Source organism: Labrus mixtus, chromosome 9 (genome assembly GCF_963584025.1).
Source record: "Labrus mixtus chromosome 9, fLabMix1.1, whole genome shotgun sequence".
Lineage (NCBI taxonomy): Eukaryota > Metazoa > Chordata > Actinopteri > Labriformes > Labridae > Labrus > Labrus mixtus.
The window spans coordinates 4,591,764-4,612,199 of record NC_083620.1 but is presented as its reverse complement, the minus strand read 5'-3'; the positions used below and the strand labels follow the sequence as shown (position 1 = coordinate 4,612,199).

Sequence of the window (20,436 nt, the reverse complement as noted above, 5' to 3'; positions counted from 1 at the left end):
ATGACCTTTTTGATTTTGTGTGTGTGCGTATGTTTCTTGGTGTTTGGGTGTTTTTTTTCTCTGAGCTCCATTTACCAGTTTGTGCATGGATGTGACCCGCGCAGAACCAAAATGGTGTTAAACCTCTGTTGGCCATATGTGATTAAAACCTGGCTCATGGCTGTAACATCACATGTCTGTGCTTTGACCAGCCATGGGGAACAAGGCGCCACGACCGTCCCAATAAAACCTGACCATGTGCTCACACTTAAACATACAGAAAGGAACAGAACTGAGAGTAGACAGCTGGGCAGATGGTCTGTAAGACGGCACCGTGGCCTGACTGGAGGTGCTGATGTGATGAGTCTTGGGTCTGAGGCTTGGACTGGGGAGTACGCCTGACTGAGGGCAGACACATCACACAGTTTGGAGAAAACTGACGCACATGGTGCTTAAAAAATGCAGATTGGAAGTCTGGATGGTCTCTTTGTGCGTCTGCAGAAATTGATCTTTCTGTGTTATTGCTGTATGATGATGAAACCAAACTTCCTGCTATATCATTGTCTATTTGCTCCTGGTTTTAAGCCCCAACAGAGCACTGCAAATCAAACCTCAAAGAACTAGAAAACTCATGTGTCCCCTGTGTCGGGGCCAAGAAGTTTTCACTGTACAGACTGCAAAGACTACAGCAGACTGCCAACTTGCAAAATATGTTCTGCCTCTAACTGAGGAGGTTGTCACAAAAGCAGAACATTTGCCACTGCTGAGCTGTAGGCAGAGTAATTTAAGTCTGACGTGACTGACAGGAGATGTAATCCAGTTTGAAAAAAAGTTGTAAATTACATCGTCACATGGAAACACTATGTGCTCCCGGCCTAGTGCAGCTTTCTCTCTCTGCAAGTCAACTGAACGTGATGTCACTCAGTCTTTTGAAGGGGGCATGTGCATGGCAAACGGAGCTTACATCAGAATGAGTCTGCTTGTTTAAAAAAACCTAAATTCAAACTACTATACAAACCGTACACCCGACAGCTTTAAGTCTTTCCAGGTGTTTTAATACTTGATTGTGAGGGTGCTGGCAACATTTGAAAATGACCTCTTTACTGTCATTACAGTTTGATACAAATATTACTGAATTGTGAGTGATTCTTTAAAGTGAGGCTTGCCCTGTGCTCAGAGAATCATGTAAAATACCTCCCGAGTGTTCCAGCCTTTTGGATGCCACATTTCATCACTGGAAACATGTTGTTCTTACACTCATGGTAATACAGCCACAAATAGTGTGAAGTGTCTAAACGGATGCAGTATTAATATTAATCATAGTCTGTTCTTCTTAATATAGCCATGTCTGTTCTTAGTATGTGTCTGCTGTTAATGCAGGGCAATTAACACTTCATAATATCGACTGACCTCTAATTTTATCCCTGCTCCTTAAACCAAACAGAGCTGGTGTTGGAAAGCACCTGGCACTGACTTTATGATTTTTTTTTACCACCACAGCAGCGTGTCTCCTTAAAGAAAAAAGGGAATGAGCTGTATCATTTTCACAGCTGGTTTATTTATTAAAGAAACATACATCAAGCAAAGGGAAATCTGATGCAATGCATGACATCAGTCACTGCTTCTTCACTGTAATGCTCAGTTACTTCAAGTTGTTAATATTAATCAGAATTTTTCTCTTTCTTGAATGGGAGCCATGCTCTTCTACCATTACCCTATTAAGAAAAGATTTGACTCTAAAAGGTAAATTAGATCGTTTGATTAAGTGGGATCTGTTCAGTAGTATTACTCTTGTTTGGAGTACATATGTGTCCAACCTTTCTCTCACAAATTCTTTAATCAAGGTTCCCTGTAGTGTGTGATTTTTGTTGTTGTTTTCTTCTAAAAAACTAATTCAATGTGTATGCCTTCCCTTTCTTAAGGGACCTTCCCTTTCTTTCTTAAGAAGTGGTAACCTGAAAAATGGTTTCACGCAATATTATGGAATAAATGATCAAGTGATATTGTTTTTTTAGCATAAAGATCAACGATCATCTTTACTCTAACATTGTCAACATTTTTGATACTTTTGAATCAAAGCTGCCTTGAGCGCAAGAGAGCGAGCACTTTAGTACAAATACTTGCCAATGTATTTGTGTCACATATTTGTGCAACAAAGTCCGGGCACACACATTTGGATTTCAGTCGTTTGTTGTGTAGTGCACAGAGGGACAATTATTATTAATTTTTGCCATGTTTGAAATGTTGGTCGCACGACTGCACACGCTCGCACAGGGAGAGCAGAGCCACAATCTGATTACCCAACTTCAGCGCTTTTTCTCCTGATTGCACCTGCACATACTGTCACTGAAATCACTCCTGTCATGAAAAACATGAATGAGAGAAAGCTTGGCAGGAAGTATCTGCAGACCTCCAGCTGAGACAGCACACATAGATCTGACTGCAACATCCATCTGGGATTTTTGGGAGAAAACTTTATTGACAGTTGTCAGTGCTCCTGGTTGAACAGTTACAGTGTGAGCAGTCAAGTCATGCCTGACAATCAGACTGTACAGTGTGAGCATCATTTGTGAGCTTTGGTTGTGCATTGTAAATGATTGACATTTTCACCATGAGATTTTCACAATCGTACAGTGTGGAGGATTTGCCTGCAACTTTTGTTAATTAAAAAAGAACAAATAATTAACCCAATATTGGCTGCCCAGGACTTCTATCTTTGATGATGGTAGAAGTAAAAAACTGATTCTGCTTTAGTGTAAAAACATTGGAAAGACAGTGTGTTATATCACCAGTGTGCTTGGCATGATCATGGTTTTCAAAAAAACAAGGATCAGCTAATAAAAACAAAACACGTCTTCCATTAGCCCCAGGCACTTGTCATTTCAGCAGTGCTCTCATTCAGTCGTAGCTTCTTGTCTGAGAAGATGTCCTGTTGTGTTTGAAGAAACCCAGCAGGGTGTTTGTTAACTCAGGAATTCTTTGGTCATAGTGAACAAAGCTCATCTCCACATGACTCCAGTCTGCCCTCACTGCCATGTCCATGTAATGATGGTGATACCTCCTTATTGCTTGCAGACTGCAGATAAATGATCTCATCAGTGGGGATGTAAACCGTTTTTATGATGCCCATGTTCTCCTGCTGTTGTTCTCTCTGATGTAAGACTATGTAAGGACAATGGAACTCTTAATGGGAACCAGTACAAACAGTCCTAATTAACTGCTGACACAGTGCTCACCTTAAGATGAAGGTCATGGTTATTAAGGTTTCTTATAAAGCATGTGCACAGACTGGTTTGTTGCATGCTTTGTCAGCTCTAAAAATGGATAATTCATATAATTAATCAAGATTTCCCGCTCTCCTTTATTACTCTCAGGGGGACAAAAGACAAACGTGTCTGCTAAATGAAATTGTAGAATCATAGTAAGTGAAATGCCCTCTCCTACAACCTGCTTCCTTCACACATCATGCTAGACTCAGTGGTTTGCAGGTTGAATGTCTGGATCAACAGATTTGGACATCTACCTTCTCATGTGCAGCTCCTCTGGGTAATGTCCTGACATGTTTGGAGTGCAATGCATGTTTGAAAGTGAGTTTAACGTTTGTAACCAGATTTTTTGTAACAAATTTTGGTCAAATTTTCAAATTCTGTTTAATTAAATTAAAGGTTTGAGGAGACCTTTAGTTTAGATTTCTTGATTTGCTTTTAACGTCAACATTGAATTGTCCAGCTTATCTGTAGTTGCCTAATTTTTATAGAATCTATATTTGTGATTACCTATAAATACCAAGTTGTATTGGTTGATTTTCTTGATGTGTAGAGTGACTATCTTTAGTGAGGCAAAATGTTCATACAGGGAAACTCCCACGGCTGTATTCCTGACAGACATGCTGCTTTCAACCCAAAGATCTGTTACGTAACTCTGAGAACTGGAAATCAAATGGTGTAAATCAAATCAAGTCGTTCTCAGATTTATAAACTCTTTCTGGGAACTTTATATTTTCACAACATATGTTATCTAGTTACAACACATTTCAGACCACCAACATCTAGAGTGGACCTTGTTGTGCAGCATCAGCACAAATGGTATCAAAAGCAGCAGCAGTCATTAAAGTGTGGAGTGTGTTTGTTCTGTTTCTTTTTATTTGTTACCACGTGTTTTACTCTAAAAAGAAGTCAGAGTTTTTTGATTTGCGGGACGGAGCCTCAGCCCACAGCTTAAACATGTGGAGGTAATTTCAGATAACAGGCAGACCTGTCTGTGTCATGCACTCACTAAGACCACAGCAGTTTAAGAGTTGTTTATCTGCCGTGTTTTACTTCACATCCTGTCTGGATTACTGTGGTCCAAGTGCATGAGTCTGTCCTTCTTTTCTCTCGACCTTCAGTGACTCCAAGGTGAAGGAGTTTATTATACTGAGACAATATAAAGCCTGCTGTCTATTATACAGCCTCAGTATGACTCTGTATTTCTCAGTATTTATTTTACAAATGTAACAATTCAACAACCACCTAAGAGTGAGATTGTTAAATATTCACTACCAACCTGGAGCAACTCACACTTTCAATAACTGCTTCCAATTAATACATAAAACACCAATCAAATCAGTTTTAATCCCATCTTCAGATATGTAATATGTAATATTTCTGTCTTCCTTCATCGGTCAGTCAGGCTCAGGTGTTCAAGTTTTGTGCAAAATAATTATAGTTAGTGTTTAAATGGGTACTGCAGTCGAAATTCAAATCAATGGAGAGAGCTGTCTCCCTCTCCTCTCTAGAGTCAATGTGCACACAAGTTGCCATTTCATGGACACTGAAGCTTCAGTGTTTAGCCAGCTCTGCATCAGTCTGAAACCTTTCTGCGTTCTAACCTCTCTCCATTTTTTGAAAGAATCTCCAATATTTATCCTAGTTTGACCACGTTTCTGCTCGTGGAGCGACAGTAATAAGAAAAATGTTGAGGCTTTTTACGTCAAGTAGAATCACTTCTATCTGAACCAGTTCATTTGTTCGCTTTCATCGCTGTAACACCTGTTGGTTTGCCATTTACCAGGCAAAGCGAGGGGCAAAATGGCTGTGTGGGGATGCCACCTACTTCACTGGTGAAAATCTAAACTTTAGGAGGACATACAAGCACAGGCTGCTATGTTGTTGTCAGCACTTCAGCATAGCATGTTTCCTTTATGTATGATGATATATTAAGGTCTTTTCACAAGTTAATTCAGTAAATATCTTTACATATTGGACCTTTAAAAGTGCTGGTCTTAAAACTTCCCACGTTTTATAATGATTTATTTTCCCCAATTTGCCATCACCAAAGAGGAAAACCTAATTTTAGAAAACCCAATATATGACATGAGAGGAACTTGGTCTGCTTCTTAAAACCCTCTTATCATGTTTCCCTTCTGATTCAGCTGATATAAATGATATTACACATTAGTGATGATAACTGAGTTATAAAACAATATAAATAAGAATACTCTGAATGGAGTAGAATCACGCTACCAACCAGTTATACCCCACACAATGTGGATATATGAAGCATGTCTTCCTAAAGTATTATCGTATTTGGTCTGCATTGCTGATACTGTTGGTGATATGAAATTGATTACTTGATATTGTGCGGATCATTTGACAGATTAATGGATACAAACCTGATGATTTGATTTAAGCTGTAGTTGAGCCTTGGACCAACACGTTCTGCATCTTTTGTAATTTTTGTAATCATGCCGTCAGTTCATTTTTAACTGACGGCATGATTACAAAAAGTATTCCTGCTCGGTCTTTACACGTTTTCCCCCCGGGGATTAAGAAAGTAATCCATCCATCTATTCATGCCTAGCATTTAGTATGGTATTGTTTCATTTCCTAATCATGTTGTGATGGGCGTCAGAAGAATAGAAAGAAAAGTCTGGAATATTTAGGACAGCCGGTCTGCTGCGTGCCTCCAATCAAACGTGTTCCCAGACCAGACTGGGTCAGCAAGTCCATTTAACTGAAGTGTGAAGCTACTTTTAGACACTTAGCTTTTTTATTTTGGACAATGGTACATGATGTCTGCCATAAATAGCGACATACATTATGGGAAAATACCACTAAAGTATTTTTATTGGTCCACATATGATGAAGGTCTTGGGGAGGAATTTCATGGTCTCCAAAAATAACCTCATTAAGCAAAATGTGCTGGAAAGGACAGTCCTGCTGTTATTTTTATTCTTATGATTACTCCTCTTCATGACTGTGTTCAGTTTTATTTTTAGACTTTTTGAGATGAACTGGGCCGGCCATTTCAGTTATATGGTCAACTACAAAATATGCATCCTATATGCTGTACTGGAAAAATTGGAAAAGTCACAAAAAAAAGAGCACGTTTTAAAGAGTCCACTTGGTTGGTATAAGCAACATGAGGGGCTTCTTGGTTTTGTAAGGGCCACAATGACTGGTGGGCTGTATTACATAATTTTAGAAATGCATTGGTGTAAAATGTAACCAGTTTTGTGCATGTTCCTTTAAGGCAGATGTAGCATCAATATACATTTAACTGTTGTATTTTCTGTTCTGCTCCACGCCTTTTTACATGCAATTTTAATGTCTCTTTTAAGCCCCCCCCCCCCCCCCCCCCCCCCCCACACACACACACACACACACACACACACACACACACACACACACTCTGTGTCATGATAAATAAACGTGCCTTGCTTATTAAGTTTTTGAAATAATGAAGTTAATTTCAAGGTTTTAAGATGTTTCTAATTTTGAGTTTTTCAGGGACCTGCAATCTTTTTCCAATTTCTAACCTTTAACTCAGTCCATATTTTGCAACTCACATTCTTATTCTGAAAATGAACCATTTATTTTTCAATTTTCTTTTTTTTTAAATTTAATTTGAAACTGAACAAAGCATCATAGATTGTACTCTTTTGCTTATTAAATATAATGAAATCATTGTAAAAAATAAAACAATACTAAAAGAAACTATCCAACATTTAGTAATAGGCAAGGCTGCTTCACATCGTCACAATAGAATGGAGTAATAAAATACCCCAAATCCAGTCTCTTTGTTTGAGTGAAACAGTAGCTCACTGTCATAAAGTGCAGAAATCTCAATCTATGACACTGTTCCCTCTGGCTCTCAGGGTTGGGAGTGTGTTTAGCTCCATATTAGATCTATCTTTTATTCAAATGAGACACACTAACATAACCTGAACTGGCACACATTTAATAAATGGCGTTATTTATCTGAAAAGATCTGCATCGAGGCTGCAGCCGCTCATCATCGTTTGGATTATTGTGCCAACTTACAGACACTTCATTATGAACGTTAGCGCTCCTCCTCCTTTTTTAAAGAGCCCCCCAACCGGGCTCCTCTGACTCTGCTCATTAGGCTGAGTCATTTTCCAGCCGGGCTTTGGTGTAAGTGATTTTGTTTATATTTTCGCTGTGTCAGTAGAAATCACAGTGTAAACTGTATTATGGAAACGCCATTCTCTCCAGCTGGAGGGAGTTACACGATGTATTACAATTTCTTATCTTTTCTTTTAGTCTGTTAGGTTTTATTTGTGCACTCACACTTACCCTAACTGAAATTTAAGTGTGTTTACTCGCCGTGTGCACAGCTGCAGCTCATTAATCATCATCCTAACTAACTACAAGTCGTTTTTGTATCATTACTGGGAACAACAACACTCCTTAAGTTATTTAATTAAGACAAAGTAAGATGTTCTTGAGTGTGCTGCATTGAAACTTTGACTCCCCCTGACTTCACTGAAACAACTGAGTTCGGTACTGGCAGGAAAAGTCCACCTGCAGTCGGGATGAAATAATTTGGTCTTTTTGTTCACACATGCAACTCAACCGCACCATGTTCTGACAATTTCAGGGGTGCAGTGCATCTGTGAAAAGGGGCTTATATTGAGTGACCTCTCCATTGAAATTGAAATTGAAATTGAATTTTTTTGTAAGAAGGGGAACAGATTAAGAGATGTTGCCTTGATGCACACCTAAGTAAAGTCCATTGCATCAAAAGCAATAGCATAAAGAAAACATTTTTTAACTAAGGCTGATGACAAGTGGCAGAAACTTGTTGTGTACTGCTGACTGGATGTTGCCATAGAGAATATTTAGGCACTACTATTGTAACTCCAGGACAAGATCAGCCAAGAGAGAGAAGTCGTACGTTTTTGTCGCAAAGATCAAAACAAAATAACGTATCTCACAGTTGCTTTAAATGTGTTTGCTAACCTAAAACAGAGAAGAATCTTTAGTATTTCTTTATCATTTTAAACACCTTCTTGTGTTCGTAAAGACTTTGTGATTCTTTTTCTGATTATTTCCATGTTGTGTTATATTCCACCCATAATTTCAGAAATGCTTAGAATTGGATGCACATCATTTTCTTAGCATCTCCTTAAAATCAGCCTGATCATGTGCTATCCTTAAAAGTTCAAGATGTTACCCCCTAAACCAGCGGTCTGGCGCGTTACCACGTCTGTGTTTTCTCTGCAGTTGTACAACTTGAGGGATCTAAAATACCATCGTTAGGAAGGATTTGGCAACTCTTGCACTGTTATGAAATCCTACAGGACAGAGGTATGTAACATTGTGGCTGGCACACTGAGTCTATCCATAGCTTATGTGCCTGCCGCTCTGCAATGTGGTAACAGGCCAGAACAAGGTAATGAAATAACTTCATTAGGGGCCACATGAAGTGAGCAAAAGAAGCAGAACATTAGGCCCAGAGGGAGGTCCTGGCTTCTCTTTAACAGAGCTTTGAGGTTTTAAACAATGTTGCATAACAGCATCTGCATGGCGTTAAACATTTTAAGGGTGTCTGCAATTCTTTGAAAACTCTTACAGAATCTGAAATTATCCAATTCAAGGCCTTGAATGATCTCAAAGCATATTATAATGCATATAGTAATTGTCAGGACTGGTTTTATCTGCACTGCTGTCGGCTTGCGAGCGTCTCCCACAGCTTTATGGGCCTGACCCCGTACAGTGCTCGAATACTCGAGCTACATTGAGATGTTGTTTTTAGCTTTAGCTTTGTGCTTTAAATAACTAGCCCCCACTCACCCAGTCTGTTTGGCGACTGGCTGTGTTTCCATCCCTCAGATAGTAAATCTTGGTGTGGAAAAGGTCAGGTCGGTACAGAAAGGGTCAACATCTCCCAGCAACACAACACCTTGAATTTACTCATCACAAGACCTCAAATCTAGCAGGAACGTGAAAGACTGGAGGGAAATAGGCTCAGGTTGAAATCAGTTTCAGGGTGAGACTGTACCGGGCAGGACTCGCCTGCAGGAACTGCCTTCTGCATTTTAAGTTTCAGATCTGTGTAGGAATGCAATGAGGTATGAATACATTTAAAATGATTTGCTCGTGTGAGACCAAAGTTGTTGAGTTCTGATCAGGTTTGGCATGATGACAAGATCACAACACATTGAACCCACTGACTGAAAATAAGGAGTTGAACCAGCTATTGCAGAGTTCTTTGCTCTTTGATTTGGGAAAAAATGGAGCAGGACAATTGCTGATGTAGGGCGCTGCTGGCAGAGGAACGCATATGTGTTGCGTCCGGCAATTTGTGCTAAAACTAAGTGACTTGCTGACAGCAAAGTCTGAAAATGTTCTGGATGAACCAAACATTACATTGACATTCATTATTAACTTGAAACTTCTGTTCTCTGTTTTGCATTTCAGATGGTTGGATGTGAGCGTAGCCAACCTGACCTGCACCAGTTACTGGGTTGCGTACCTGCAGGTGATCCAGGAGGCCGTGTGGCCTGGAGGAGCTCTGCCTACAGAGCCTGTACTTGAACGCAGCCAGCAGGAGAAGGACGACACCAGGCAACAAGCTTTACACTGCCTGATGAGACTCATACCAGGTACATGTTGATACCAAAAGGAAACAAAGTTCAACACAAAATCATTGAATAAGAGCCTGACCAGTACACCACATGGCCAGTATTATGGGACATATGGAGCTTTGTTGTTTATGTAATGTATTAGTATAAAAATGAATATCTGCAGTATCTCTATATCCTATCAGTATCTCCAAACTACACTATTAATTTGTTTTAAATAAGGCTTTAACTTCATTGATTAGTCAAGGTTAAATGAATGCCTCATCTTACCATAATGAGAGAGGTGGACAAACAGCAAACAGCTGGTTACACGTAGTTATGTAACTTCTCTTTGTGTCTCCAGATCTGCTCTCAGACATGTTGGGCTCTGACAAGTACAAACTCAGCTGGCAGACTGCACTCGACTCTCTTCAGGATCCCTACATTAACAGGTGAATATACTCCATACACTCAATAGCAACTGTGCTACTTTAAGTTGCATTTCTTCATAGTTAAGGCGACATAAGAAAGCACTTTGTCATATATTTATAACAACATCAAAACTTTTCTCACAGACGTAAATATGCACCAATAATAAACAGCCCTTAATGTGTTTAGAAATCACAGAGAGGGATGTCCGTTATATCAGCTTTTTCTGGCCCATCTAATGTGAACCAGTGACAATTTTTAAGTATAAAACGAATAACTACGGTGGCCCCAAAGGTCAACTGTAAAACATTTCAATGAATGCAAATTATTTAATGAAACACAAAAACATTAATTTAATAAACAGGATGAACAGTTGATATTATGTATGTATAGCTATACGTAGATGTATAGATACATACACATGAGAATATATAGTATATGTTTAGACAGAAATCACAGAGAAATACGAATAAATATGCATAGGCATATAAATACACTATGTAGAGTAACATTAGCAGATATGAATGTGTATCCTTATATATAGAGTAAATCTTTGGGTTGAATGTGTATGTATATCATAGATATGAAAATAGATCAGTGGAGGGTATTACAGTATGTACAGTGGATAGTAGACGGAGGTGCTGAGCCTCGTGTTGTACATGTGCTGCCACCTTAGGGAGTTCTCTGTAGAGGTCTATATAGTGAGCTCACTGGTACATTTAAAAATCACTGCTGGATAATACTCGCCGTATCCCAGGATGCTGATAATGACGTCATTACTGTCATGCAATAAAAACATGCAGCTCAATGCTGGCCTGCAAAATTCTGTTAAAACTAATTAAATGCATATATTATATAAGTGAGTTATATAATTAAATCATATTTCCGTGCCACTACTCGTTTGTTAGTCTCATGCATGCAGATGTCCGTCTGCAGTTTCCCTTGCAATGCATGATGGTATATCATTGGTTAGGGACCATCATTTGTTCTCTCCTTTTTACAATGCAGTGTGGGACACCATGAGTCCACTAGATAGGGTAAACCAGTGCTCACTCATACAGTAATTGGGACAGCACCAGAAAATGGGGAATTCCCTTTAGTTTACTATATAGTGAGTAGTAGGTGATTTGGGACACATACTGATTTTTTTTTTTAACATATCAGAATTCTCCCCCCAGATTTTTTCTTTAGAAATGCAGTCCTATGAAATGTTGATAAATACTGAATTAATGAGATTTTTAGAATACATGACAACCAGGTCATTGTCTTCTAACAACAGACAAATTCAATCAGTACTTCATTTTGCTCGCACTATGCGACAACCTCCATCTCCTGCCTTTCAAGTTTGGCGACTTTTGAAGTCTTATATGTTACATTTTAGTCGACAGAAATGAAAATTGTTATGCTTCTCTTAAAGTCATTCAGAGATTGATCTTTTATTCTGCCTGTAAACACTTTTACAACAGTCTCCTCTGGCCTTTATTCTCCTCTCAAATGACTGCATGTGTTTTTGGTCATCACCTTATTCTCAGCATAAGCTGCACGATATAAGTCAAAGATCTGAACAAATGTGTTTCTGTTGGAGAAGGCAGCTCGAGGAGCCATGATGTCACCGCCCCGGTCATGCAAAGCTCACCGGTCATGTCGACTCTAACATTAAAACATTACCTGATGATCCTGATAAATCCGCCTGCATGCTTCATATCCTCAGATTCACATGATGTGCTGTATTTCTGTTAACCATCAGGTGTGTCTAATCAAATGGTCAGGGGTTGTTCTTTCTTGATTACGCTCAGACACGAATAGAAGCTCACCTGGATTCATTCAGTGTGGTCTAATTTCTTCACCAAACAAGGTCAGAGTAAAAAACCCGCTGGACAAGTCCATAAAGGTTTACAGATGTAGACACACACTCAGCTCCTTATAATGCTGTGTTTAGTTTTGACAAACAGAGCTCAAGACAGACATCACCATGAACTGTACATAGAAAAAAATATAGAACACTTTTCATATGCTGAAATCGCCCTCCCATATTCTTAAGAACTAGATCGTTTAGTGCAACAAATTTAAATTTAGGGATGCAAAACAACAAAGAAGTTTGAACTTACATAGATTTGTTGCAGCTGGCTCAATGCCGTCGATTCTAGTTCAGCATAAAAACACAACATCATTTAGGAGAAAAGGATTATAAAAAGATATGAACTCACTATTGCAAAACCGATGTAGCATCAAGAAACATTGTTTAAAACTTTGATCAAGGTGGGCAGAAATGAGTTTTTTAAATGGCTCAGTTTGCTTTTGGAGCCTGTAATATCCTCCCGATGGTGAGAGTTCATACTTATGACCATTGACATATATCAAAATGAACAACACATCTCTGTCTCCTTCCATTTTGCAAAAATGAAGCCAAAATATCCCCCAATAGGCTTTGATGCACTGGTGACATAATTTGGCACCAAGACATGCGCAGAAGGAAGCTGGCTGCTTCAAACACTGACTTGACGCCACTCCTCTTTCACTAATTGAAGCAAATATTTAACTTCTTAAACTTCATTCATTTAGATCCTTCCAGTGGTTTCAGTCCAAAGCAGAACAGATTCTTGTGTCAGTTTGAAGCAGACACTTACGGTTATGGAAAGTTCAGCAACTTTATTGTTAATTTTCTCTCCCTTTACTCTGATAATCTGGTAGAGAACGCTACAAGGAGCCACATTGTCAACAGAGCTGTCAATCAGGATGTTAAATCTCAAATAAATTCTGTTTATTGATGGATAGCCCCTTGAGATGAACAATCTCGTTTAAACCTTTTTGCATCAAATAACAAATAAAAACACAGATGGCCATAAATCAGCATGAAGAGAATCATCATGACAAAATTCTGGCTTGACAAAAATGTATTTGATGTGAATTATAATTTTATAGTTTGATGCATCGCCCATCTGTAAACATGGAGGAGGCTTTATGACCTATACTGCAGCCAGTCAGCAGGGGGAGCTCTACATATTTGCTCCATCCATCTTAACATACAGACTATGCTCTTGACAGACACACCTGACTGAAGTCAGCCAAAGCAGTTCTGCCATGTATCATCTCCTCACTCAGTCTCATTTGCATTCACCACTAAAGAAAAGCCGCTGACTGCTGTTCCCGTTTTCCAACAGACACCTCGTCTACTGCATATTTGATCTTCTGCTGGAGTTCCTGGTTCCTGAAATACCTGAAGAGGACTTCCAGACGAGCTTGCTGCAGACCCTCTCGAAGAACCCTGAGAAGTTGCTGGCATGAGGAGACCCCCCCCCCTCCAAAGAGTAACACCTGCAAACCCAGCATTAATGCTCCGTCATCCTAACCTATTATTCCTACTGATACATCTTTTTTTACATCAAGGATGCTCCTGTTCTTCTGATGTTCTGCCAGGAAAGTGCAAGTTCACTGCAAAAACTCAAATCTTGATCAAGTGTATTTGTCTAATTTATAGTCAAAAAATTCTTATTACTCTTATGATAAGCAACACTCAGCTGACAAGTCCAGATCAACATCTTATTTCAAGATTTAGGCCTGAATTGCATGCATTGCAATGCAGGAAAATATTACTGTTAAGTGTATTCAAATGAGATGTACTGAACAGTTTAGATAGAAGCATCTCAATTTAAATGGCTCAAGTGAAATTAGCTCGCTGCTTTGACATCTATGTATTACAATCAACTCAGCCTTTCTATTTTGCTTTTTACGTCTTCAAATAAGATATTTATCTGGACTTGTTGTTGTGAATGTGGATTCTGTTAAGTGCTATCAGATATTTGTCACTTCAAATTTAACAATTTAATTCGCTCTGATTTGAGTTTTTGCAGCGTGAATGTTTATCGAGTCTGGATTTGATCTCTGTGGCCACTTTAACTCCTGAGCTCCCTCGGGCTCCTCCTTTTTGTTGATGTATTGAAAGGAAAGAGGCTCTTGAACACTGTGTCCTGTAAACACAAACACTCTACCACAATGTGAAGCAGCTTTGATTACATGAGAACACCTGGTTTGTGTTTGATCTCGCCCGTTCACGTGCCGCTCACGTCTAAACATGTGGCAAAGAGCCGCCTGATCTCCACATCCAGCACTCTTCCTGCCTCCTTAACTCCCCGGCTTCCACTAAACTCACTTCAGATGGTCCTCACACTCTGTCCTCTTCCCCTGTACAGAAAAAAACCCACACCTGTTGTTCTACTCTGGAGAAGCAGGATTGGCTTCCCCCCCCCCTAAACTTCAATCTCAAAATATTCTCATGGGATTTAGCATCACTGCGTCTGCTCTCTTTCGAGCTTTTCTTTAACATCCCACTGGCTTAGTATAGATCCACACATGTGAATCTGACACTATGTGAGCTATACTTCCTCAACCTGAGCCGTCCTGAGGGATCACAGGTCTCTGGAAGTGATTTTAACCTACAGATCCAGGTGTAGTAAAAGTACATACTGTAGTGTAGTGTGGTGAAGAGTTGTCCATGAGATGTTTTACTGGCTTCACGGATACGTCACAGCTTCTTTAACAGGTCCCTCAGAGAGTTTATCTGTGCAGTGAATGTCTATATTTTACAAGAAGTTGGCTCTGAAACAAGAGCTATATGAAGGATAGGGGAAGATTTTGGCTTAAGTCGGGTTAAGGAGAGTTTTATTCGGTATCTGTAAAACAGTCATTTTCTGGAGTCTGCATCCTTGAGATCAGTTCTTTCTGACATGTATCAATCAGTGCTGAAAGCTTTGGTTCCATGTCCCTGGGTTATCAGTCTCTGGTATTTCTCAGTTATTCCCAAAATAAAAACGACAGACCTTGATGTGTATAAGGTTGTCACAGTGAGATACTCAGATTTTCACCAAAGTTTGCTGCAAGAGAAAGAGAGAGAGATAGCACTGTCTAAATGGCTGAAACAGTGGCAACATATTTGTGCAGTTTAGACAAGGTGCAGGAGATTTCTTTCAGTTTAGGTAATTAAAAACAAGAAATTGTGCAATATTTGGTATCTAGGACTTCTTTTTTTGTTGCCTTGGTTTTGAAACCGGTATGGATATTGTTTGATCTTTTTCTACGATCATATCTAACTATGAGATTCTGGATTGTTGACAACCTTAATGTGGACAGTTCCCTACTCCTTCTTTTGTGGAGAAAAAACAAATCTGCTAGCCGTTTTCCAGGCTTTTGTTAAAACACAATCATTTTTTTGCATATGCAGATTTTATTCAGATTAATTTTAGAAAGTTTGTAGGACCAAAAGCACTTCACTTTTTATTCAAAATTAGATCCACCAAGGAACCTTAAAATGTGGAGTTCTTGTTTTTTCTTCTTCTTTCTCTTTCTTCTTTTTGTCCATTCCAGGAAAAAGTCAGGATTGCATGAGAGTATACGTATTCGGCTATCTCATTTCATTTAATCTCCCCAAAGGGAACATAAAATATGATCAGCACATCAACCTGCTGAGTCCAGACAGATTGTGATGCATTTAGCTGTTTATGAATTCAGTCAGAGGACGAGGGATTAACACGGGTTTGAAGGTGTCGTCACACATCTGATCAGGTGTAGTCAAACTCTCCATCAACATATAATCCTGACTACGACATTGTTTTGAGCCGTATTGAATCATTTTTCTTTGCACCTTGAAATCAGCCTTATTGCCTTGAAAGGGTAACACAAATCAGCGCTTCTTACTTGGCTGAATTAAGACAATGAACAGTAAATATTAAATATATGTTATAAACACAGTTAGTTTAGTCTTATTGTGAAAGTGCACAGTTTTGAAGTTTATTTTGAAAAGCCTATGAAGTCATCTCTCTTAATTGATTATATTGAGACAAAAAAATGCAGTTTTCCCTCTAATTTAAAATAGTTCAACTTCTGCATATTCTGTTACGAGCGTTTTTGAAATAGTCTTAGAAATGTTACATTCCAGCTGAGAAGTTCAGTCAAATCTTCTGTTACTATCATTCCAGTGTTTGCACTCATATCCTGGTCGAGTGCTCTAATCCTTATCTTAAATCATCCTTTATTTTCATCATGAATTCTATTTATTTATTAACCTATTTATTTCACTTAGTGATGACTTGTTCTGCATTCCGTCCATTGAAGAACGAGAGAGAAGCGTCCTCTCTCTGAAGAAGTGCTTGTGACTTCCTAAGTGACCTGATGAAGTTTTGGTCCGACTGTGCAGCAATGAAACAGAACCTGATCATGCCTTAGTTAGTGAAACATAAGCTCACATTTCAGCCCCCTGTATCAGAAGAACATGCTCAGTGTTGAGCAGTTACAGATTTTTTTTTATGTAAAGAAATTGTGATATATATAAATAATCTACTGCTGCTTCTTGGTGCCACCATAACAATAAATATTTGCTCTGGGTGTCATAGTAGTCGACTGAGGTCTGGTCAACACTGAAATAATTTTACAATCTCAGCAGATGTTTGAAATGAGAGACACCCCACACAGAATCATAGATGTAACAGATCTATGATCAAAGTGTTTGGAGAGCAACGAGCAGGGATCAGGACAGGATCTGTCCCAGTACATACAAGACCACATTCTGCATCAGTAACATCGTGTGTTTAATTAACATAAAACAACGTCTTTAGAAGTTGACTTGACTTTTACCTCATTATAACAACTAATCAACCAGAAATGTTATATGAGAAACATTCCTGCCTTTAATGAGGCGTTAAGGATTTTGCTTAGCTTTCCACCAAAACAAGACGAGCACATGATGTTTCAGCTGAGGTTTCTAGTAAACAAACATTTATGCAGCAATAACCAATTTTTCAATTAAAATACCTTCTAATAATGACAATCGTATTTCTATTTGTAACAACAAACGGATTAAAATGTTTCTTGTAATGGTGGCATTAATATGCAGTGTACTTATCGGCTTTAATTGATGTATGTTCGATCATTTCTTTAGTATTTGCACTGTGCTTTTTGTCGTTTGAGTTTCTTGTACTTATGCCAAATGTTTATTAAAGGGGCCGGACACTGAAGCTTCATGTGTTGTAGAGACGTATATGATACTGTACAGGTGTAATTCTGTAATCCAGTCATGTTCTGTGTCGCCTTTACACTCTTTTTCACCTTTTTCTTTTTTTTTCTGCTGTTTCTCTACATTGCCTCTGGTGAACCTGTGAAAATGTGTTGTGCACGTGAACCTGTAAATGTGTGTTTTAAAACATTTTGCTGGTTGTTCCTACAGTATGTGCATATTTACGACAGAAAAATAAAAATTGCAAACACGAGTTATTAAATCCACTCTCATTATTTTCTTTGCACGAGGCGGGTGATGTGTTTTACAAGAGGCTGGTGAGCCGACCGCTGATCTTTTATGAGGTTTTACTTTAAATGTGTTCCATGCTTGATTGAAGAGAGCTTCACCAGAAATTCACCCTTCGTGTAGAAGTGTAACAACGGCTCAGCGCTCCATCGGCTCCCAAATAATCTGCTGTAGCCCGCAGAGTCGTCGTTCTGGTCCAACGGCAACAAAAACTGTGGATGAAAAACGTTTAATACCCCATAATAAAAATCCAACCTATTTTTTTTGGAACTGGTTCTGATACGCTTCACTTCTCCAACAACACAGAAAGTCAGGGGGCTGATTGTTCACAATAGATCAATAAAATAAGATTTTCTGAAGGGATATTCTTTAAGATTAAGTTCATTTTAGATAATCTAGTCTCTACCATTTAAATGTTTTCTCTTGTAATAAAATATTTGAGCGCCATGGATTGATTGAGAGATCCTGAAATAATCTTGCAGAACATTTTTGTCTCTTGTTATCATTTAGGATCGACTCTTTGTAGGTTGGAGAACAAAGTGCCAAAAAGAGCGACAGTGTCAGGAACAGCTGCTGTGTTTGTGTGTGTGTGTGTGTGTCAGGGTGGGGGGCTTTATTACTGGAAGTCTATTCAGAGAGCTGTCACCCATCAGGGGTCTGTGTGTTTGTGTGCGTGTGTTCCTGCAGAACAATGGAGAACAAGGAAGAAGAAAACAGTTTCATGCACATTTTTTACATGCAGATTTATGACATTTTTCTACTTTTGAACAGGCTGTAAATATGTTTATTTATGTTGTAAAAATGTGTATTTTGATATTTGACCTGATGGAGATTCCTCTGTTTTTTGGAGCCAGCCTCTAGTGGACACTAGAGGAACTGCAGTTTTTCCTCTCATCTTATTGTGATGTCACACATTTACCTATATGCACTTATGGCAATTTTAACATCTGTATTTGCTGTACGCCCCTAGAAGTGTAAATGAGTGAATCATTAGCCTGTCATGAGGTTGGGGGGTTCCTGCAGCTCCAGTAAGCCCTCCTGATGAGCAGCATGGATACTTTTGGCTGCCAGTGAATTTAAAGTTTAGTTTGACATTAGCATCAGTCTGCAGCTGATGTACATAGAAAGCACATGTTCTTTGTCCTCGACAAGTTATGCAATCCTGACACACACACACACACATCACTGTTGACACGTTTTGGCCTCTGGGCGTTCACTCGAGGCACCATTCCCTGTCTAACTCTTGTTTTCTTTTCTGGCTTACATAATAAAATGCAGACACACACTCACAGGCCTGCAGCTCTGAGGACATACATGTTCGAGCCGACTGCCCTTTAAAGGATAAAACCTGGCACACAACTGTACTTTTTTTTTTCTGCCAAATAGTTCCAACTATTTTTGGGTCTGATATTCAGACTAAAGCTCTTCTTAATTCCAGTAGGAGACAGTTGGAGCTGCTTAAAATAAATATAAAAAAAAACAAAAAACATCCTGGGACATTGGGGCCAGAAAGACCACACAGCTCAGCAGTGCCGTGACCTTTTGAACCCAATCAGACCAAGATAGTAACAACAGTTCATACATGTACAATTTGCTGTGCTGAGATCACTGGTAATACCAAAATGAGAACAGACAAAATCTTTACTTTTATCAATAAGACACTGGAATTTAGCAAAAGACTGCAATAAAGGGTACATTTGTAAGACTTAATGCATGCATGTTTAGTCTTGACATTACTCTTGCTCTGAACCTGATTTAGTATCTAAATGCAGATGATTAAGCACTCATTCCTCCTGCTCTGTTAAAATGCAGATATTTTGTCTTTTAAAGATAATTAGGTTACAGTTACAGGTTTATTAAACGATTGCTTACGCACTCAAATTAAAAAGGATAAACTGTTATTGTCCTGACACACAAGAGCAAAATATCAGCAAAGATTTGCACAACTATATGCACACTCAGACTTTTTTCAAAATACCAAACTCTTCTCTCCATAAAGTCACATCATTCAAACCTGACAGCCTGTATGTGTTAAACACTGCCACTGAAATGGTGCACTGAATTAGCAATCACCTGAACTCAGAATGCATATGTGAAGACACCTGTAACCAATCAGATCACACCGACGTCAGCGCTTGAACACAGCACAGGTTTGCTCATTACTGTGTACAACAATGGAGGACACTTTTGGAGAAAATGGCAAAGCAGCAAGAGAACACAGAGATTTCCTCTTCAGTTGAGTGTTGAGAATTCAGAGATTTGATTCCCCATAGTGTTTATGTTCATATTTACAGCATGCAACAAATGAAAAGACCAAAGACATACATTGAAAGTGTGTATCTACTTGGAATATATCCTTAGAAAAGTAGAAATGGTAGAATTATTTTATATTTAGCACAGATGTGGGCAGCTGGCAGTGGAAAGATGTGGAACGTTTTGGAGCAGAAGTATCATATAGTTTTAAATGTAGTGTTTGCTTTTGCAAGCGATGTAATACATTTCTTAATTGTGTTCATGTTTTTTGTTTTTGTGTGTGCAGTTTAGACAAACAGGGCCCTAGTTTCAGGACCTGTGTTTATGCAAAACTGTAAATGTAGGATTCAAGTGTCTAAACGACCACATCAGTGACTCTGTGCTGAACTACAGTGCCCTCTAGTGGCTCGTAGACAAAGTAAGTGTACCTAAATACAAGCTTTAAAAAAAGAGATGCAATTTAAGTTGCTTTACATAATCTTACAAACACAAAAAAAGCCTAAATCTTCATTAATATTCAAATTAAATAAACATTTGTTTCTATTAAACCATAACTTAACCAGGAGTTAATTCTTACTTGTATTAAAATCACAGTTTGACATATTGCTCTAATTGAATTCCCTGCAAACTTTGT

General features: G+C 38.8%; 1 protein-coding gene across 1 annotated transcript in view; it reads left to right on the top strand.

Moving 5' to 3' along the window:
• The window catches only part of snx19b (sorting nexin 19b), a 38,084-nt gene extending 20,572 nt beyond the window's left edge, over window positions 1-17,512 (top strand). The window contains exons 12-14 of the mRNA XM_061046038.1: window positions 9,684-9,868; window positions 10,191-10,278; window positions 13,417-17,512. Coding sequence (XP_060902021.1) covers window positions 9,684-9,868; window positions 10,191-10,278; window positions 13,417-13,540 — 397 coding nt within the window. The 3' untranslated portion in view covers window positions 13,541-17,512. The remainder of the gene's footprint in view (window positions 1-9,683; window positions 9,869-10,190; window positions 10,279-13,416) is intronic.
• Window positions 17,513-20,436: the final 2,924 nt, after the last annotated feature.